Source organism: Micropterus dolomieu, linkage group LG19 (genome assembly GCF_021292245.1).
Source record: "Micropterus dolomieu isolate WLL.071019.BEF.003 ecotype Adirondacks linkage group LG19, ASM2129224v1, whole genome shotgun sequence".
Lineage (NCBI taxonomy): Eukaryota > Metazoa > Chordata > Actinopteri > Centrarchiformes > Centrarchidae > Micropterus > Micropterus dolomieu.
Window position 1 is genome coordinate 14143096 of NC_060168.1, and position 22086 is coordinate 14165181.

General features: G+C 41.7%; 4 protein-coding genes across 4 annotated transcripts in view; 3 read left to right on the forward strand and 1 right to left on the reverse strand.

The window, feature by feature from the left end:
• The first annotated feature begins 418 nt into the window (after positions 1–418).
• Positions 419–4725, forward strand: ccng1 (cyclin G1). The gene is made up of 6 exons (XM_046029775.1): positions 419–620; positions 1952–2215; positions 2312–2565; positions 2915–2993; positions 3228–3338; positions 3556–4725. Exons 2-6 carry the CDS (start codon positions 1952–1954, stop codon positions 3745–3747), a joined length of 900 nt encoding a protein of 299 aa, XP_045885731.1. The 5' UTR covers positions 419–620; the 3' UTR covers positions 3748–4725.
• nudcd2 (NudC domain containing 2) lies at positions 4565–7429 on the reverse strand. The gene is made up of 4 exons (XM_046029776.1): positions 7047–7429; positions 6235–6283; positions 5982–6133; positions 4565–5129 (listed from the first exon to the last, which is right to left on the reverse strand). Exons 1-4 carry the CDS (start codon positions 7233–7235, stop codon positions 5046–5048), a joined length of 474 nt encoding a protein of 157 aa, XP_045885732.1. The 5' UTR covers positions 7236–7429; the 3' UTR covers positions 4565–5045.
• On the forward strand, positions 6942–17654 carry gabra6a (gamma-aminobutyric acid type A receptor subunit alpha6a). The gene is made up of 10 exons (XM_046029769.1): positions 6942–7879; positions 7956–8062; positions 8210–8277; positions 8706–8926; positions 9025–9107; positions 9217–9360; positions 10245–10397; positions 10495–10745; positions 14471–14715; positions 16668–17654. The coding sequence occupies exons 1-10, from the start codon at positions 7821–7823 to the stop codon at positions 16687–16689; spliced, it is 1353 nt and encodes a 450-aa protein (XP_045885725.1). The 5' UTR covers positions 6942–7820; the 3' UTR covers positions 16690–17654.
• A 156-nt stretch (positions 17655–17810) lies between these two features.
• The window catches only part of gabrb2a (gamma-aminobutyric acid type A receptor subunit beta2a), a 29230-nt gene continuing 24954 nt past the window's right edge, over positions 17811–22086 (forward strand). Inside the window, exons 1-3 of the mRNA XM_046029768.1 lie at positions 17811–17938; positions 18054–18154; positions 18582–18649. Coding sequence (XP_045885724.1) covers positions 17865–17938; positions 18054–18154; positions 18582–18649 — 243 coding nt within the window. The 5' untranslated portion in view covers positions 17811–17864. The remainder of the gene's footprint in view (positions 17939–18053; positions 18155–18581; positions 18650–22086) is intronic.

Below are 22086 nucleotides of genomic sequence, written 5' to 3' on the forward strand. Positions count from 1 at the left end.
CCTATGACATTTTAAGAAATGCTGCCGTTTTCCAGAAAATTCACTTAAGTTTTTTGTTGTTTTCTCCCCCTCTCTTGGCCTCTTTTATTGGACGCACACTGTGATTAACTGTATTAATTTATATCGTTGTCTGTTGTTCTGCTTTATTGTTAAAAGTAAACGTAATTTTACTGAATTTGTTTTATTTTATTGCCAATGTAAGAGAAGCGACACAGTAGGTCGCAATGTCCCGCCTCCCTAACTACGATTGGCCCTTAAACCTGTAAAAGGCGGGATTTCATTGTGACTGGCTGGACGTATATCCAATTGAGATTTAGAGCTAGCAGCGTCATCCGTCGATAGCCAATGAAACCTCAGCATGTTTGGGCATGGGCTTGGTTTTATGCCTGCATTAAAACCTGAACGGCCCTTTTCCCCATCACCTTACGCCGAGGGTAGGGGGTGTGCATAGGCAAAAATTAACCTATGCTTAAAACTTTCTTTAGTGAAAGTTCATACTTACACATTCTTGTGTTTTAAACCTCTTTTCACTCGCTTATCTAAAGAGCGCGGAGGTTGTATTTTTTTTTTTTCCACAGCTGATTTTTCGTTATAATAAAGACAGCGTAACTTGATTCAAGGTAAGTTAACGTTAACTAATCTTCCATTTATATGATGTTAACTAACCATAAAGTGATATTTGTGGATTTAAAGCCTTGAAACATGTAGCTCTCGGTAGCTTAAAATAAACTAAAGTAACGCTATGAACATGAAAATGGATGTAACGCTAGCGGTTATGTTAACGTTAGCGGTTGTAGCTAATAGTTACCATGTTAACGTCGGATGAGTTTGTCATTTTACCTTCATTTAGCACTACGTTAAACTGGATTAATGCCCGCAGTTCTGTGTCTTGATAGCTTTGGCCACAGTTATTGGATTTTAGGAGTTATATCACTTGGCTTTGTTATTGTCATCAGGCTCTGTGTTAGCTAGCTCTCCATTGGTGAGTATGGCAGGGACATGTCCCGACATGTCGATGGTCCTGCCCTGCCTCATTCAAGGCCTGATCCTTTTGATATAAATCCGACTGTTGTGCCCAGACTTTCCAACATGTTTGTCAAGCCGAATGAATTATATATTGTAAGAACCTTGTATTAACTTAAATGTGAGGAATTGCTATTACAAGTTGTGAGAAACTTTCCATGGTGTGTTGTAACCACCACCACCACCAGTCCAGTCCAGTTGAGTCCTGCTCAGTGACAGCTGTTAGGGAAAGGCTTGTTACATGATGACTGACAAATTTGGAAACACTGCCATGACTCAGATAACGTTACTCCTGAGCAATGCATAACTTACGCCCTTAACCAAGTCTGTTGTTGTTGGTGAACTACACTATTTGTATAAGCTGAAGTGTGTTTAACCATTTTCTTATTGAAGTGCAGCTGACACTGTAGACACTATATGTTGGGTCCATACATATATTAGATTTTATTTATTGTTTTATATATTTTTCCCCCCCCATTGGGCCATAATATAAATTACATCAGAGAGTTGACATTTGGTGCCCATTTATTGATACACCATAAAAGGCTAGATGGAATATGGGGTTTGGTTGTCTCAATATTGTGTAAGTGCTGTCTTTTTCTGGTCTTAGTTTACAAATGCAAACTTGTAACATATATTCACAGTTACAGCAGATTGAAATGGTTAGAGACGACATCGCCCAACACAATGTCTTATTAAAGCATCTGTAGACATGCGCATTAGAAACGCCTATATTGTAAAAGTAAGGGCCAATAGGTAGTTAAGTGACTGGTTAAAATGTATTCCATACATTTTTAAAGTTTTTCTTTAAACACAATCTTGTCGCATTCTAAGTTGTGAGACTTGATGTCTGTTGATGTTAAAAGATGATGTGTTTCAGTTTGATTTTAGTCAGTATTATTTAGCTCTATTTCCCCTACATGAACAGATGATCGACACAGTGACAGGACCCGGAGCACAGTCCTTTGCAGTTCAGCTGAAGTCCCTGACGGATCTGGAGGGCCGATACCAACCAAAGCTGAGCGGCTTGAGGCTCATTGAGGGCTCCCAGGACAATGGCCTCAGGATGACCACCAGACTGAGGGAGCTGGAAGTGAAAGACCTGCTCTCTCTGACCAGGTTCTTTGGTTTCAGCTCTGAGACCTTCTCCCTGGCTATCAGCTTGCTAGATCGATTCCTCTCTGTAATGAAGGTTTGTAAATACATTCATGCCCTAATAGTAAGTTCCAGTTTGCTAAAACAATAAAGGTTGTTCTATAATCTAATTTCCTTTCCCTGTCCTCCACAGATTCAGCCAAAGCACCTGTCCTGTGTGGGCCTGTGCTGCTTCTACATTGCAGTGAAGTCCGCAGAAGAGGAGAAGAATGTGCCTCTGGCCAACGACCTGATCCGCATCAGTCAGAATCGCTTTACGGTGTCTGACATGATGAGGATGGAGAAGATCATCATGGAGAAACTCTACTGGAAGGTGAAGGCCCCCACAGCCCTCCGCTTTCTCCGCCTCTTTCACAGCCACATCCAGGAGCAGCTCGACTCTGAGAGGTAAGGACAGACGGTCACATCAACCTGCAGGGCTGAACCATGACTCAACAAGATTATATTTACTCTTCTAAAATGTGTCTTCTCATATTTGGCTTTAAAGAGAACACTGGCCAAAAAAATTATTACTGCCAAAAGGCAAGGTCCTATTTGAATCATGTAGATTTTTGGGTGCTAGAAAATAAATCATCTATTCAAAACATCACCAGTGTTGTTAGGGCGTTGCACTTGCGTCATCTTTTTGTCACTAAATTGACTGAAGCAGATTGATGTCTAATCTAGTGAGATCTGCCTCGCATTCATCTTGTATATAAGTTGCGGTCTTGACACTAACAGCATTTCCTTTTTCCAGCAAGCAGATATTGAGCCTTGAGAGACTGGAGGCCCAGCTGAAAGCCTGTCATTGCTCATTTGTCTTCTCCAAAATAAAGGTAGGCCACGAATTCATAATGTCAAAGTGGCAGTTCCACCAGTTCCACTTTGCTAAAAATCTAATCAAAACTGCTTTTATGTTGTATAGTAATCATTTGTAGTGGTAGTTTCGAGTAAAGTAGGCCATCTGTTTTGAGCATTTTCACTATCTAAATGTCTTTTCTTGTTTTCCGTGCCTTTTTTAAAAAAAAAACATCTTTACTATGTGATTGAGAATCTCTGTTTCTCTGCAGCCATCTTTGCTTGCCATGGCTCTCCTGTGCTTTGAGGCCCAGGAAGAACATGACCCTGAGCACACTGACAAAATACCAGAGGCCCTGAAAAGTCTTCAGCAGCAGCTGAACGTAAGTACCAACCGTTACCAACTTCTTATCACCATAAAATATGTTCTGCACTGGAAAAACTCAAAAGTAATATGTTTGGTTTTAAGTAGTTTTGGTGTAGCTTTGTTTGGTTAGAGTCCAAAGGTTGCTTAATGTTATGAAATTCTTTACCACTGAGATATGGAACAGATATCCATTAACTATTTCTTTTTTTCCCCCCACATGTTTCTTCTTGCAGATCAGAGACGGGGACTTGGTTTGTGTGCGAGAGTTGGTTGGAAAATGTTTGGCTGAATATGCTACCACCAAGTGCTCCAGGCCTAACAGCCACAGGCTTCGCTGGACTATTTCGGGAAGAACTGCACGACAGCTGAAGCACAGCTACTACAAAATCAGTCATCTTCCCACCATACCTGAGTCAGCTTATTAAACCTGGGGGTACAAATGGGTGACCTTACATGCAGTGAAAAATTACAGCTGTCCCCAAATTATCGTTTTTCTCTGATTGGATGCAACTTTAAGGTGACTTTCTTGCAGTATGGTCTCCCCATCGTTACAGCTTGTTATTTTCCTTACAGATCTTCATCTGTGATGGTGGATTTCTTTAAGGAAAAGCTAAAGATGTTACAGTTTTCCCCCAAGGTTGTTTGTTTGTCATCCAATGATCAAGCGCACTGTATTTTATCAGCCCCAGTGACCAGGAGTAATGCTTCATCAGAAAGGTTCATCCACTACCATCCTGCTAAGTTTTACTTTCTTGGTTGAGTTGCTTGCACAAGTGTACAGTATGTTCTTGTTTAAATCCGTACCAAGGTGTTTGGTATTTCCTGGAACGGGTTGCTGGTTTTAAGCTAATAAGTATAGAACCACCTAGGTCCTCAGTCCACCATGTGGAAGAGGAGGGAGAAGGATTTTGTGAACAGCAAAAATGGAACCAAGAAATCGGGCCCAAAATCCTTAACTCTCACCCTAGGTTGCTAAACTGTCCTGAATGCACACTCCTACCCAAGGTGACGATGTTTTTTATTTTGTTTTGATATGGCGAAGGAGCTCTGGTTTTCTCCAGTGAAGGCTAGTCCCGTCATGTATGGCTAACCATACTACAAGAGCTGAAATGGTCAGCAGTTACAGATGAGTTGTTTTCACAGATTCTTGATTTGTGTACACAGAGTGAAGCACCATGTGTATTGATTTCAGTTATGTCAATTATGCAGAGAACACAAAAAAACATCATTGCAGTGGAAATGTGGATTGAAATGTGGATTGCATTTTTATTTGCCAGGTTCCCTGTCTAGTTTAAGTTTGTTTTAGTGACGAAAATAAAAATGTGTTCAGAATGGCTAATTGAGTACACCATCTGGTTAACCTATGTGCTTAAACCTTTCAATAAAACTTTATTGAAAAGCTATTGCTGTGTGCATTCTTATTATTAAAAGACAGCCCATCTCACAGGCTTCTTACAAGCAGATAGAACAGTTCCCATGAAGTTGCCAAATTAGGCCTAAATAAAATCTGTCCCTCACAGCCAAGAGAAACCAGACGGGGCTGCTCTGAAAAGTGTCTCTGTCTAACAACAGTCTGGTAAACCGCTCAGTTCTGAAGGCAAATGTTTTTCTCGCAAGAGAGCTGATGAATACGCTGCTCCTCTGCATGTTCTGGATGTCCTCAGTAGTGTTCGGGTAGAAGTGACATCTCCAACATGTAACAGGTTTGAGATCATGGCATCAGTCACTTCTGTAAACTGGAAAAGTCCGGACCGCCACCAGCGAAATTCCCAGAGATCTCTGCGCCGCTGAAGTCAAATCCGGGATTCTAGCAAAGAAGAAGTGCAATTAATTCATAAGCAGGAACCCTGTTGTTAGCATACAATTTACAAATTCACACTGTAAAATATCTGATGCTCTAAGGGTGAATTCATATCTGACTTCCCTCCACTAACTTTTACTTAAGTTTCAGAAGCAGTGTTCAAGTGTGAAGGGACAAAGTCCACATCTGCTGTTGCTTTGCTCATCTCATAACATCCCTACACCACACCAGTTACATTTCATTGGTGAAACTGCAGCAAAGTGATGTAATCCAGTCTCTAATAAGGTACACTATTAGGGGTTTATACACTGTAAATAATGGTTTTATTAATTTACTAATGCATTATAGAACAGTCAAAAGCCATTAATAAGAGCAAATTTTGGGTTGCCAATTTGTTAAAATTCCTTGTTGATTGGCTTTCAAAGTCTGATACTATAGGCCTACCACCCCCATTCTTATGGGATCATGATTATGTTATTTGAGCAATCAACAACTGAGCCAAGATCATTAATATTGCTGCTTGACATAATTTAAGACTACACCAAATACATAAAAATGCCTGTTCTAATCAATTTATTAGTTTGTGACTGAATAAAAGTGAGAAAAACAGTAAAATTCCCCCAAACTACTGTATCTTTGAACTCTTTTTAACCCAAAATGTGTAATCATTAATGGCTATAGCTCATTAAAAAAAGCATTAGTAAATTATAAAACAATTTGTTACAACTTATAAGCCCCTGGATAACAAACTTACAAGGCTGTGGCCATGTTTAAAGGGAGAGAGGTGTGCCTCTGATAACTTGAAATATCTTGGCAACATACACCAAAACCTTTCAGATGGCAATTGGTCAAACTAACCTCCCGCTGGAACCTCTCCAGTGTGAGCTTTCTCTGCATCTGGTCCTGGACCCAGGCGTTTGCACAGTACTCCCCCTCCAGCAGGGAGGACCAGCAGTTCCCTGCCTCTCTGTTAGTCTTCATCAGAATGATCTGGATGAGACACTTGTCCTCTAAGCAGAAAAAAAGTTAAAAAGGAGTGAGATAACAGTGGCTTTTGCACAATAAAGTCCAACTCAAGTCTGAGAATGTTACTTAGAGGTATACAACCTACCAAGTGTCCATGTAGCCTCATCTGACATGGTTGTGTCAAACAACTTTCCCTGACAGAAGGCACAAAGTAGAGATTATGAGATTAATGTGTCTATATATTCACATTCTATATTATCACATATCGTTCAAAATTGAGCAACTCCTTTTTTCTCTTGCATGAATGGTGATTTTACAGTTCTGGTGAGTTATCATCCATGGTGTTAATCTGGTCAAGGAGACGAAGCCATGGGCAATGGTGTTGTACTGAATTAAGAACAGACTGACTTTATATGTGGACAACAGTCCTTTTTCACAGCAGATAGTTTGACTTGTTAAGTCAGCAAAAGCACCAGTGGGACATCCAGTATTAACGATGGCTCTGTTCCATTACTTGTCGCAGGAGGCCTTTCCAGTGAGCTAGCACTGGCTCACCTGAACGTAATACAGCCATCATTAATGTTACTCATTAAGCCTTGGCTTTTCCTGCTCTGAAATGTCCAAATGTCAGCCGTAAGTAACACTGCCACTTTAAATGCAAGTTATAACCATAGACTGTATAAAAAAGGTTATAACTAAGTTATATATTATAAAACTGAAAAGTATTTCATGTGACATGTATACACAAAGTAGTCTTCTGCTAACGTTACCAGATGTTGTTTGTTGGACAGTGGATGGACTTCATGAATCACATATTTTACTTTCTGTCTACCAAAAGGCAGACAAAACTGATTCAAAAAACGTAACGTTAAGGAGATCTTCTTCTTTATTTACTCTTCTTTATCTATTGATGATTGGGAGTTGAGAGAAGTTGCAAGCTTAACTTCAGGAGCTTACCTTGAATATCTCGTCCCCTTTGACACGCAGCTCGATGTCTCGGGTCCCCAAAAGGCACTTGACGTCCTTAGCACACGTCCCCTGAGGCACGTTGACTTCGATGAAAACCTCGTCCATGGTCTGATACCAGGATCCCCAGGGTGTCTTGCAGGGCACGACACCGCTCCTCTCCTCGAAGTGCACTGACATGCTGCGGCTTCAAACCGGCTGACTGGTCGGCTAACGCCAGCTAGCTACCTTAGCAAGCTACACTATATCTGGCTGGCAGAGAAATTATGCTAACATTTCGCTACTCGGTCAATCTTTATCGACTGCTTCTCACATCAACTGTTGTTATTCTGTCCATCACACTCTCGAAACTTCTTCTCCTTTCAGCGTGGATTTCGCTTCCGGTTGTGAACAACATTGTGCCGCCATCTGCTGTCTGATAACATGAACTACAACAAGAAAAACTGCTCTCATAAAACACACGCAGCAATTTATTGTCATAGTGTAAACTGATGAGTTGCATTGGCTTTGGTTTTTTGTTTGTTTTCGTTATTTTACTTTGGCTGTAAAGGAAACCAGAATTCACTGTTTGTCTAAAAATGGAGCGCATTTACTAATCTGTTAATTAGATTACTGTTCTCGCCTCAGTGTATCCCGTGTCCTTATGCATACCTACCAGTCACTTTAACAACTCTTAAGACGCTAGCACAATTATTTCACTGCCCTCACAGACTATTCTTTTTAAGAATGAGTTTCTCAGAGAGTTGACTGCAAATTTGGTGATAAATGCTGCCCAGGATGGCTGTCCTGACATTAAATCTAGTTACTTTTATCTGCTGGATAAGGTAAGTCTTTCCTCTCTGCTTGAACATGGGTCAGAGTACAATAAGCCTGGAAGTTTTAAATTTTGTTTCTCTGCAGTCTTGGTAATGTAAGTGGAAATGAGAAGATTGATTCGGACAACATCACTCGCATTCTGGATCGACTTTTGGATGGTTATGACAACAGACTGCGACCTGGATCTGGAGGTAATTCAGATGTTAAATTAGGATTTAACAAGGCTTTAGCCTTGTCTAAAGACGTACCTGTATATTTATTAGATAAAGTACATACATTGCGCTGGATTATTTATGTGCATCTTGTGTTATTGTGTATTTTTCAAATTACTGTTGCAGGTGGTGTCACCGAGGTGAAAACAGACATCTTTGTCACTAGCTTTGGACCCGTTTCAGATGTTGAGATGGTAAGCTACTACTGCTGTAAGGAGATGTATGTGTGCTAACTGTAGGAGATAACAGTGCTTCAGTGACCACTGAACGCCTGCCTTATGGGCAATCTGCCATGAGACCATCTAATGAGCTTTAATCTGTTTGACCAGCCCTATAACTCCATTATTGATGGCCTCTAAATCAATATGACAACATGTCAGACAGAGGGAATGGCTGAATGGATTGATTAATGATTATCTGGGATGAGTGGCATCCATCATTGCCTCGTCATCTCTCCTCACCTTCCACTGCAAGTTAAAATGGCTCTACATTATTATGCATGCTGATGAATGACGGGGATTAAGTGTTTGGAGTGGACAAAGATCTAAGTTTAAAGCTAGGATAATAGGGTTCATAGAACACAAAGTTTTACTTGATATAACGGGTTATGTTCATGTGTCAGGAGTACACCATGGACATGTTCTTCCGTCAGATGTGGGTTGACGAGCGACTAAAATTTGAGGGCCACACTGACATCTTGCGGCTCAACAATCGCATGGTGGACAAGATCTGGACACCAGACACTTTCTTCAGAAACTCCAGGAAGTCCATTTCTCATAACACGACCACACCTAACAAACTCTTCCGCATCATGCAGAACGGGACTGTCCTCTACACCATGAGGTGATCCTACATTGTACAGTTATTGTTTTGTTGTCAAGATCTTTTGAGGACATTAGGTTTATATGAAAGGATAACTCAGGCTTGTCTCCTGCTGTTAGACTGACAATAAGCGCAGAGTGTCCAATGAGACTGATGGACTTCCCCATGGACGGCCACGCCTGTCCTCTCAGGTTTGGAAGCTGTAAGTATTACATGTGCTCAAAAACAGAAGGAATAATAACATCCATAATTCACAAATGTGTCTAACCTTTGAGTTTGTAAAAAAGTCTTTCCTGTCACCGCATTTTTAGATGCCTATACAAGCAGTGAAATCATGTTCACTTGGAGGAAGGGACCGATAGCATCTGTCGAGTGTCCCATGGAGTCCATGAGTCTTCTGCAGTATGATCTGGTGGGACAGACGTTGTCCAGTGAGATATTCAAATCAAACACAGGTAACTCTCATTGTCAGCTATCACATTGCTCGTCTTATAAGGACACCTTTAACAGTCGTACCCAAAGTTAGAAGGTTCATTTGAAGAAATTCTCATGAGCTGATGAATCTAAGAGAAGACAGAGCTCAAATGAGTCTCAGGAAATTCTGCAAATTCTGCAATTCATTACACCGCCACAGTGGAGTTGATATAAAAAGCAAAGACTTCCTTGAGCAGCTTCTACAGTAAGATGCTTAAGTGGCCAGGCCTAATGCATGCCTTAAAAAAGAACTATGGGGTTTAAAGCCCAGTGAATGCACTGACAGAGAGGAGGAAGGATGGAGTAGTGTGTGTGTGTGTGTGTGTGTGTGTGTGTGTGTGTGTGCATTTTCTCTTTTCACCAGAAGCAGAAGTACTCCCCTGCTGTGAACCCAGCAGATTCCTGGAATAGAGAAAAAGGACGAGGCAGGCTCCAAAATGTAGAGATACCCAGAGAGAGAGAGAGGGAGAACCTCTGTATATATGTGTGTGTGTGTGTGTGTGTGTGCATGATGCAGCATGTTTTTCGTCTGTGAATGTCTGCATGCGCACAGTGACACTGCATGATCTCCTCCTGCCCCCCTCCTCACTCACGCCTTTCTCTTGACTTTATCCTATTTCCAAATGTCTGCTGTTCTCCCTCCTCCTTCCCTCCTCATTTTTGCCCTTCCTCTCTTCCTTGCTCTTGTCTCTCACATGCTGTCTTACAGTTAGCTGGCTAGTCCAGTCCTAACAGCAGCAACATATCTATATGTTTCTCCCTCAGCAGCTATTCTGTTTCAAGGGCAGACAAGGGCATTCATTCTATGCTACCCTACTCTGTCCCTCAGGGGTTGCTTTCTTCACACATGCTGTTTATCTTGCAGGTCACTACTCTGTGCAGGTGGTCCATTTTTATCTCCAGAGGAAGCTGGGCTACTACCTCATACAGACTTACATCCCTCTTATAATGGTTGTTGTGCTGTCACAAGTCTCTTTTTGGATCAACAAAGAGTCTGTTCCTGCACGCACAGTTGCTGGTATGCCCCTTCTCCCACCAATCAATGTGTGCTAATCATGTTTGATATTATAATACATCTCCATTTCTTTGTTTAATAAATGCTTGTCTTCCTCCAGGCATCACCACAGTGCTGACCATGACCACCTTGAGCATCAGTGCCCGTCAGTCACTTCCCAAAGTAGCCTATGCCACTGCCATGGATTGGTTCATTGCTGTGTGTTTTGCCTTCGTGGCGTCAGCTCTCATCGAGTTTGCAGCAGTAAACTACTTTGCCACCATCCAGGCCCATCGTCTGAAGAAGCAGAAAGCTAGACAAGACAAGCTTGAGGTGTTGGCTACTGGCAGCGAAGATAGCGACACAATTTCGGTGAGCTTCTGAATTTATATTGATAATGAAGGATAAATTCATTGCACATTCATTTTGTACGCATGTTAGGTTGAAACACAATCATTAACTGAAACAGAAACAACTGTGTAGGAGGAATATAACTGGGTGAGGAACAACCAAACACAGGTAACAACATGAGGTTGCTGAAGACAGTTTACTGTCAAAAGTCATGCACCATGGCAAGACTGAGCACAGCAACAATACACAAAGTAGTCATACTGCATCAGCAAGTCTCTCCCAGGCAGACATTTCAAGGCAGACAGGGGTTTCCAGATGTGCTGTCCAAGCTCTTTTGAAGAAGCACAAAGAATCAGCTCAGAATTGGTAGAAAACAGTGGGACATTGGTACACCTAATTACTGTCCGGAGAAGTCTGGAAAGAAGTGGCCTTCATGGAAAACTTACAGCCAAAAGGCCATACCTGCGACACAAGAAACAAAGAAACAAGGCCAAGCGACTGAACTATGCATGGCGCTCTGGACTGATCTGAACTGTCAAAATCAGAACAATTTGACTGTAGCAGAAGGCAGGTTGTTTGGCGAAGGGCTGGAGAGTGGTACAAGAATGAGTGTCTGCAGGCAACAGTGAAGCATGGTGGAGGTTCCTTGCAAGTTTGGGGTTGCTTTTCTGTGAACGGAGTTAGAGATTTGGTCAGAATTAAAGGATTATTTCGGTATTTTTAAACCTGAGTATAGTATTGTGTTTTTGCAGAAAGACTCCAGTGGAAATGTGAGTCAGAGTTGGAGAGAGGAGTTTGTTGTGTTCGAGAAGCGTTAGGAAATGAAGTCTTGCTCGCAATTCCTATACATACACAACAAACTCCTCTCTCTTGTTTCCACCAACGTTTCCTGCAACAACTTGAGAATTGTCCTTGTGCGAGACTTCCGTTTCTTGTTCAATACAGAGGGTGTTACCGGGAGTCATTTGTAGGGATCCTTTCCATGATGTTGTCAGACACCTGGTTTGATCCTGTTAGTAGCAAAAAGAAGCACTACTTGTGGACGTAATTGCGAATGGAAAACAAATACGTTGCAGCCACTGCAGCCAGTTGGTGGCTGCTGTCTGCACAGATTATAAAAGCCTTTTGTACCTACTAGTAATTTTTAAACCAAATATGTGAAGAAATTATCCTTTAATTCTGACCAAATATCCAACTCCATTTGCAGAAAAGCAGCTCCAAACTTATCCACCATTATCCTTTAATGGCCTACTCAGTGCTAAGAAATACAGGCAGATACTTATTCATCATGCACTACCATCATGGAGGAATCTGATTGGCCCCAAATTTATTCTGCAGCATGACAACAACCCCAAACATACAGCGAAAGTCATTAAGATGTCAAGGTCGAGGGTGCGCAAAGCAGGTGAGAGCCCAAATGCACGACACTTTGAGCAGCGATTCAGTTCCAGGGTTTATTTAACCAACACACCAGGCAAAGCAAAACAAAACAAAACTCACAGGTACTGGTAACTGGCAATAGCCAACATGGTAGAACACACATCATACAACAATGACTGGACAGGGACTGAACAGAAAAACCAAACATATATACACCAGGGATTAACGAGCAGGGCGGGAGTAATACAGGTGACAGCGATCAAGGCTAACAATGCATGCAGGCAGACAGCAGGGCAAAAACAGAGAGACTGGCAGGCAGGCAGATTACTGGGGGAAAAGACAGAAGACATGTTACAAAATACTAAACATATCAGAGTAATATAAATAAACTAAGACAGACACAAGCAGACAGATCACAAATAAACTAACACCAACAAGGAACACAGACTGAAGCTAAGATTAAACAGAACTCAGAGTCGACATGGGCAAAACAACACAGAAGTAAACCGACCAGGAGTAAACACTTAAGACATGAACTAAAGGTACATGACTAATAACTAAGACACCGAACTAGGAACTAAGATACGAGACAAGACAGATACTAAGTAACTTAAAGATGTGGACGAATAAAATAATAAAGGCTACACAGAGACTAAAGCAGAATGATCAAAATCAGATTAATTAATGAAACTGGCAGAGAACATAAATTGACATCTAGCAAACAGACAGAACCCAAGCATGATGGTACAGAACTAACACATGAGAGAAAGGAACAGAACTGAACAAGTACTAAGGCAGACACAGAGGTAACAGGACTGATCAGACCAGAACCACCACACAGAACAAGCAGTGGTCACAACCACAAAGACCAACTCCACAAGACATAAACAGACAGGGCCAAATCTAAACGCAAACACACACACCAAGAAGACTGGATACAAGACCACAGACAGGACAGAAACCCACAACACAACAGACCTTAATGACAGATACAGAACTGACAAATAAACAAACTCACAGAGAAACTCAGGACAGGATCATGACATAAGAACTATCTTTTGCGTAAAGAATATAATCTTTTAATGTCTATTTTTGATAGCATTCTTACATTCTACAGCATTTTTGCCACACCTAAAAATTTTGCACAGTACTGTATATTTCAGTGGTTACAGAAATTGTTCAATATTTTGGGAAATAAGATTATTTGCTTTCTTGCCAAGAGAGATGTCTGTACAGTAAATATGAAACGAACCACTAGCAGCCGGTTAGCTTACTTTAGCATAGCTGTTTCTTCCTGTTTCCTGTCTTAATGCTAAGCTAAGGTTACCAGCTGCTGGCTCTAGCAACATATTTAGCGTACAGGCTTGAGAGTGGAATTGTCTTGTCTAATGCTTGATAAAAAAAAGTGTATTATTCAACATTTACCAAAATGTTGAACTATTTTTTCAAAATAGAAAAAATACCTGTTAGAAATTGGTCTCTATGCAATCCACATGTTTTTCTATTACAACATGATTGTCTGCAGTGATGATCAGAAAGAACAATAATGCAACATGTTCTTGGTTATAAACAGGGATAAATATAAATATGTATATATACAGCCAGATTTGCTGCCATAATAACTGACTCTAGGATAGTAGGTTGTCTTCCTAAACGTGGTATGAAAGCAACAACATCATCTTATAATATCACTTGGAGAAGGAGTGTTATTTATATCATGTGGCATCTCAAATTCATTTACATAGCTAATAATCATGAATGGAAGTACAGTCTCCTCACAGAGAGTTTGATGCAGTGATGTTGATCATGAACAGGAAGCCAGCAGCTCCAGACACAGATGTAGAGAAAAAGAAATCATGCCACAGATAGGAGGTCTTTTTCTATGCATTTCCAAGTAGTCACCCTGCCTCTTCAATTCTTCCCATGCAGGGCACGACACACATTAAATAGTAATATGTGCTGTTGTTCATCTCTAGCCATATGCTTTATGCTAATACAGTAAGCCACCACAGCATCCTCCTGGGATCTGTCTCACATGTAGGGCTCATGGTTAGATGCTTTAAAAATAGCCTCAGTGTGAGAACAGAGAACAACTCCAGTACTCCTCCCTGCATAATCTCCTAACCATCCTATGGGCATCCAGCAAACTACCTACTGTGTTCTATAGTGAAGTGGGCATGCCATTGAGAGAAAACTCATGTGGGAACAAATATTACTTCCAGCTTTACAAACATGATACAAACATCTTAGAATCACCATACATGTATTTGCTTTTTTCTCTCACTGAGCAAAAAACCAACAAAAACTAGCTCTAACCCCACCTCTTCTTGCTTTTCCTCCAAATCACCCCTCTCCCCTTGCACCAGATTGACAGCATCCCTCAGGAAGGCCTGAAGAGGAGAAACCACTCAGTGAGTCGCAGTGAGCCAGGAGATGCTCCGCCACTGCCGATTTTCCTCCAGCAGGGCTCAGCCTTTCCTCAAGTCCCGCAGCTGGCTGGCACCAGCCCCATCGACAAGTACGCCCGCGTCCTTTTCCCCCTGGCCTTCGCCCTCTTCAACTTAGTCTACTGGTACATCTACATGGTCAAGGACACCATGGAGATGGCCAGGTATGTTAATCACATTTAATTATCTTAATACATTTACATGTATCTTGGTGTTGCTATAAGGGTTTGACAATCTATTGTTCCTGATAGCAAGCATTGTTAGTGTAGGCAAAACCGATTAGAGCTTATTCCTCTGTGCCATAGAGGTCCAGAAACTTAGAAACATGTCATTGAGCCACACCTTTGCCATTATTTCTATCAACATGTACACTGTTTATTTTGAGTCAGTCTCACATACCGTACTCTGTCCTGGGGCCATAAATACTCACTTGAGCGCCAAATGTGTATTAATCTGCACCTGAATATATATATAGTCCACAACAAGTGCTGTATTTACACTTGTTTGAGTAATGTTTAATAAAAGCTACAGTACCCAGCAGTCTAAGCATTTTACTTAGACTTTAAAAAAGGTTATAAACTTATAATATGTATATTTGCGACCTGTTTTTTTTAAAGATGTATGTCTTTTAATGAGCGTTGGGCTAAGTGTTACTGACAGGGAAGCTTAGAAAGTATAGAAAGCTGGAATTGGTCTTTTCATTGGATTTTGTGACAATAATCCTTCCTTAATTGTTCTTCCACTTTAGGTAGTGGAGAGTGCAACAGGTCAGTCCCGACCATTTTGGCTGGTTACTCCCTAAAACAAAGCAATATCTAGCTGCAACTCCACCTATGAAAAAGATTACCTCCTCACATTGTTTCAGCTGAATAATACTAAATACTGAACTTGAAAAAAAGTCTTTGTGACAGGAACACTTTTTATTTTTGCAAACCTGAGGGTTTCTCCCAGGAGGACCCAGCCCTACTATTTGGGTATGGCCCCTGACATGAACATACACACTCGCAATGTTTTTACCCAGGTTTATGTCTTACAAATGTGCTTCCCTTTTGGAGTTTTAAACTTTTGAGTCTTGCGTGACAAGGCAGCAGATCCCAAAAGCCTTTCATGCAAAACAGTAAAAATAGCGAAGACATACTTGGAGGGCATCCAGCATTCTTGTACGAATGAGGTAAAAAGGAAAAAAAAAAAAAGAACAGACAATGGACGAACGATATTTATGCATGCTTACTTTGTATCTCAAAGAGCCACAAACGTGTCTCACTCTGCTCTAATTATGACAGCTTCAGTGGAACAATAACTACCCACAGTTTTTGTCAAAGACTTTTATCTAGGCAGTAAAGACATCAATAATTTCTAATGCTGAAACAGCCCCGGGAGTTGTAGGCGAAAAGGGGGGGGGGGGTGATGTTAGGTGGCGTTGTTCCTGCATTGACGCCAGCACTGTGGCTTTTATCACCATCACAGATTTACAATACAAAAAGGGCTGGGTGCTCAGATAATTTGAGAAGAAAAAATGTGCATCAAGCACTCTCCTCTTTTATATAAGGTTTACCTGAGGGTCATTTTAATGACAACTTGGAAACTCCATGGGGAGCAGGTCTCACAAGCAAAATAAACCAGAGCTTTGTAATTTAAGTGCTTGAAAAAACGACTATTCACTTCCCCGCTTATAAGTGAGCCACTTGTAAAAAACAAAGCTCCATGTCCAAGAAAGAGAGCGATACAGTGCAAAAAAACAGAGAGAGATGGGGAGACAGAGGGGAGAGAGAGGTATGTTATGTAACACTGGGGAGTGCAAATCTGCTCATCATGCTTCTCATGTTCCTGTCAGAGAATTTTTGTGGTTGTTTTGGTTTATAACGTTCTGCAGAATAATGAGAGAGACAAGATAGAGAGCATGAGAACATCTGCAGCACATCTTTACCCTTTACATATTTTTTCCACGTCCCTCGCTTGATACTTTTGAAGAAGGCACTGAGAGGACAGGGAGCACAGTAGCAGTTTGGGCTGTGCAGCATACTGCAGAGGCAGAGTCTCTGAATGTGGGAAGAGAAAGGTTCCTGTATAATGCTCCTCTCACATTTTTGTGCTGTGCTGTGTTCCGTTCTTGCAGGGATGCAGATCTTAAAAACTAAGAGGACCTGGAAAAGGGGGGCATATACAGCCAAAGAGACCTTCAGCATCCAGTCAGCCTCACCTTACCCTCCTCTCTGTCTCTGTGAACAAGCTCTCAGCAGTCACATCTGACAGAGGAAATGAATCAGAAACTCATTTATTCTCCTGCCATACATCTATTCATTTCACAGGCTGCGACCACTGCCCACTTGTGTTCTGATCAGTAGCTGAAGAGCTGCCTTTGACGGGCCTCAATCACTTTTAAGCACTGCCGTGTACACACAACAACTTCTCGGGGCTCCGGACTGAGACCAGACGCCACACACATACAGTATGCATGACGCTCGCACGCACACACACACACACACACACACACACACACACACAACCAAGAAACACATCAAAAAGAAGTGGATGATATAATCTATGATGGCTGTAACTGGTGGTGATGCAACAGTGAACCAATGCTTTCAGAAGCCTGCCCTCTACAGAAGCACAGCTCCCACTACAACAAGATCAAAGGCAATTTAGAGGAGGCTTGCATCCCTCCCCGCGGCTTCAAAAATGTACTCAAACCTGAGAAAATGAATTGTGGGATTGTGTTTTCCATCCCACCTTTCTGCTCTGGCGCTCTGGTGCTCCCTCTGCATTTTCAGATCCACTGCAGGTCCTCTGAAAACATTGCAGGGAAGAGTAGGATATAATACCCATGGGTGGTGATGACATTCTTTTTGAGTTTTTGTATGGATGGTGCATGATTGTTGGGCACAGATGTTTGTACATAAAGTGTCTACCTGTAATGGATACAGTTTTACTCTCTTTTAGCCCCTTAATACGTCCAGTAACATAAAACCTGAAGGAATAAACTTGATCTTAACTTGATCACTCTAACCCTGCAGTGCATCCCATCGTTTGACCTTGTCAGGATGTAGACAAACTTATCTGCCATGTAACAAACACAAGAATAAAACGAGCCTAAAATGAACTCCTGGTTTCTTCATTACGCACAACCACTTGTCCCTTTAATATTTTTCTCTGCAATGGAAACTGCTCATCCACCATCATCAGTCTCCACACTTTGATCTTGGGCTGACTGCACGCATGCGCCGCTCATTGGCTCCTCTGCACCGTCTGGAGTAAGTTGGATGTGCGCTCTCCTCACTCGCATCGCGAAACCGCCTCAAAAACTGTTGCGATGGGGAGGATCAGGAAAAACCACTTTGGGATTTTGACTTTTTCCTTACTAGTGACTTTCGTCTGGGCTCAAAGGTAATCTTGTTTTTGCATCTTTTGTCCTCTGTCTTGAATGTAGCCTCTGTCAAAGCGTGCCTGGCGTGTGATATTAATAAGCTATTCTGCATTACACCACCTTTTTTCTCCCCAGCGTCAAGGATATCAAAGATCCGAGCAATATGCCTCTGGTAAAAGAAACAGTGGACAGACTGATGAAAGGATACGACATTCGGTTGAGGCCAGATTTCGGAGGTAACGAGCAAATTGAAAACGGAATGTGATGTTTTCACGCCCTCCTGACGTGCAATACATGTTTAATGACTCGCAAAATCTGCTTTAATTTACATAATCATCCCTTCACAGCCAAATAGGCCTTTCCAATTAGGCTACGAGAAATTATGTGCATATTTCATTTGATGAGGAGATAAGACAGGCTTTTAACGTGATCGATCCTGTTCATCAATGTTTGATTATTCCACTAAAAAGATTAAATTAACAGCATTTTAAACTCATTTGCGTGTTAAATATGAATATATGGGCTATATATATATATTGGTCGGGCTGATGATGCACAAGTCTCCTGTAGGTGGAGGAACCTGAGCGCGCATCACGAATTTGTTAAATTTACATGATAAAAAGAATTTATGTATGTTGTGTTAATGCCTCCTTTCCTTCACAGGTGCGCCTGTGGCCGTGGGAATGAATATAGACATAGCCAGCATAGACATGGTCTCTGAAGTCAATATGGTAGGTGCATTTTCATGATTATTACCCCGCTTAATCTTGCCAATTGTACCCTGGCACGGCTGAAATACCTCTGAAGTGGGCTACTTATCACGGGTCAGTGTGTGTGAGAGAGCCGGGATAATCTGAGCCAGGCTGAGGCATCTTGTGAATACATTTTACTCTGGTAAAAAAAAAAAAGGCTTCCGTTCTCAAACACATCATCGCCATCCTCCTCTCAGTCTCCGCATTTGCAGCTCTGGTGTGTTGCTGCATTTGAATTCAAAACACACACTCACTGGCGCACTCGGACGCACAGCCCCGGCTGCGCGCGCGGAAAGCTGCGCGCGTGTGTGTGTGTGTGTGTGTGTGTGTGTGTGTGTGCCCGCGCGCTCCTGACTGCTTCACGTTGTCAAGCCTCGGTGGTGTAATTTTGTTGACAATCCCCCCTCTCTTCTTCATGCAGTTACCAACAAAATGAATAAAAACACCCTCTTCTTCTCCAAATGGCATCATTTGGTGTTTTTTGGGGCTTTTAATTCGGCGACCAATCACATCATCACCGTCTACGTAAATGATCTTCCCCCTACTTGTCAGATGACGTAAGCAATTTGTTAATAATAAATGTCTGGTCACACAGCAATGCAACAAAAAAAAATACGGCTTGAGCTCTGGTGCACAAAGATGAACGTGCGACTTGGAGAGGACTGGGGGAAAAGTTCAACAGCCCATGCAAGAGCACCACCTATTGATCCGCGTGACAGACAGACAGACAGACAGACAGACAAACCGCAACCCACATGAAACTGACGGCAATTTTAACCACTTCAGTGGAGCTCTGCTGCATTAAACACACTCTATTTATAGTGCAGGTTTTGTTCGTGTGATTTTTGATGCATTCAGAGGAACATTAAGGGCAGTCTTTGCAGAGAAGGGAGTGAGAAAAGATTAATTTTACAAAGCAGCCTCTCCATGGAGCAACATAATAGAGATGTTATATAAGAGCATAAAAAAAATTGCCAGTAGGAATGGAAGGATATTTGGTTTTTTTTATTAATTGAGCCAAATTTTTAAGTTGATGTCTGGTTAATTTTGATTTGGCAGCCTGTCAAATCTGTGTGTCTTGTGGCCATTTGAAACTGCACTGAATGAGTTTTTAGCACATGAATAGGACAGCGTATGTGATGAGGAAAAGCACTGAATGGTCAGAGCTTTTCCTTTGATGGCAATTATTTATTTTGGTGGAGGATGCAGCCAGAACGGAAGTGCCTTGGGGGTCTGGGGAGATTTGAAATAGAAACCCCTCACTCGCTTTCTCTCCCTCTCTCTATCTTTTTCACTCTGTCTCCCTCCTCCATTCTTCCCTCCCACCACTTTGACTGGATCCCTGGCTGTGACTCTGGGCTCAGCAGCCATGTAATCCACCTCTGCCTTGCTCCAAAGGGTTATCTTACTTAAGAACTAGGCATCTATGCAAGCATTCATCTGGAAAAAAACACTGCTTCATACATCCGAGTGTATATGTGTGCATGTAACAAAACACAAAACTGTGCACAAACAGTGAATGGCGACTGACGTCATGCAACTCCCTGTGGCTATGAGAGAGCATTCATCTCGCTCATTTCTCAGAAAAGCTCCCCCCGCCAGATCTGACACGACGGACAAATTTAGACAAAAAGTTTAAACAAAAACAAAAAAAACACAATACATCCAAGACCTTGACTTGTGTTCCACACGTTGTTGTTACCTTGTGAAAATCCTTCCTGTTACTTAAATAACAGGTTGGGTTCTCCTCCTCCACCTCATTTCTTCATGTCCAGCTCCCTTTGGTACAACAGAGGTTGATCTCAGAGAAATCAATGATATAACCGTGCAGCGTGATCACGAGGATGGAGTTGGTGACCTGTGCTCGGTGCGGGGCTGCCTTGATCTTCCTCATCAGGGCGGCAGCCGCTTTTAAGATTAAAGTGCTGAGCAGGGAAACAACACAGAGAGGCGAGGATGAAACTGGTGAAGAACAGGGTGGTAGAGAGGTGAAGGTTACTGTGATCAGTTTCCCCGTCTCCTCTAATGAAGATCTACATCCTGGTGGAGGCCAAGCAAAAGTTACTGCAGACCCAGTGCCTTGCCCAAAGAGAGCTGGAACCATAGTTTCATTAACCCCTCAACATTCAGTTTCACTGTGATTCTACTAAAGTGGTAAATCATCATATTCCACACAGTCTGACACTATCATTTTTATTCCTTAGCAGCTTGCTCCAGCTCCTCATTGAAGCTATGTAAAGTTCAAACTGTTCAAATCCAAGATGGCTGCACAGTGTCATCAAGTGGATATTGTAGATCTTTTGTGCATAATTTTACACAACATTTTCTCAAAAGTTAGCCTGAACGTTTGGTATCTTAGAAAACTTTGGGATGTCTACAGTAATGTAAACTAATCTGTGGATTTCAACAGTTTGTAATGACTTTACCGGTGGTGCATCCATGAGGTTTGAGGAGTTAAAAAGCAAGGCTCTACGAGAAGCACATTTTGTGACACTCCAGTCTAAGCCTGCAACTAATCTACCACTTATCTTCTTGATCAATTGTTTTCTGTAAGAAAAAGAAAAGTGAAAAAAGTCCTCAGAACCCATGCTGATGTCTTCAAATGTCTTGTTTTGTCCAATGAACAGTCCAAAACCCTGGCTTTTCAGTTATCATAGAAAACCAGAAAGAAGATCACATTTTAAAGCTGTAACTAGTGATTTTTTCCTTTTAAAATTCCTTAAATGATTAATCAGAATGAAAAAGAGACTAAGTGCTGAGTCAGTTTCATAGGTAGCAAGTCCAGAGAGCCTGAAGGTGCACTTGAAGATGAAAAAAGCTGGTCACAGAAATAAAGGCGCTCTTACGCAGAGCAAAGTGAGAAGTTGTATCAAGAGTCTTTTTTTTTCAGTCGGGCATATTTTCTAAAATGTTGACCCCACAGGGTTTTAATCAAGACAGAAACTGTAAAAACTGTACATTGAAAGTAGATTCCGATTAATCAGTTACACTTCATTCCGAATGAAGGCAGAGTTTTGCATCTGCATTGTCTAATCATGAAGGAAAATGGAGTAATTTTCTGTCAGAAGTGAAAGAATATGACTGGATTTGAAGTCAGTGTTTATGAGCAGGCCTGCCATCATGGTGGTGAGCAGGTTTTGGTTGTAGACAGCTGCTCGCTCCTCTAATTAAAGATAAAAATGCCTCTGGTGGAGAATGAACTCGGAATTTTGGTCGAGGCTGATTGAAGCCATTGTGGCATTTTTCTTCTGTGCTGACATGAAGGGCATGATGACTGTTGAGATGGTCTTTGAGTACGTAATGGGATTTGTAGTTGTGTTGCTTTTCTGTCTTAAGAGGCTGGTTCACATGTGTACGGGCCATAGTGAAGTCATTTTTTATTTATTTTTGGGTGCATTCACGTGTGATCCACAACG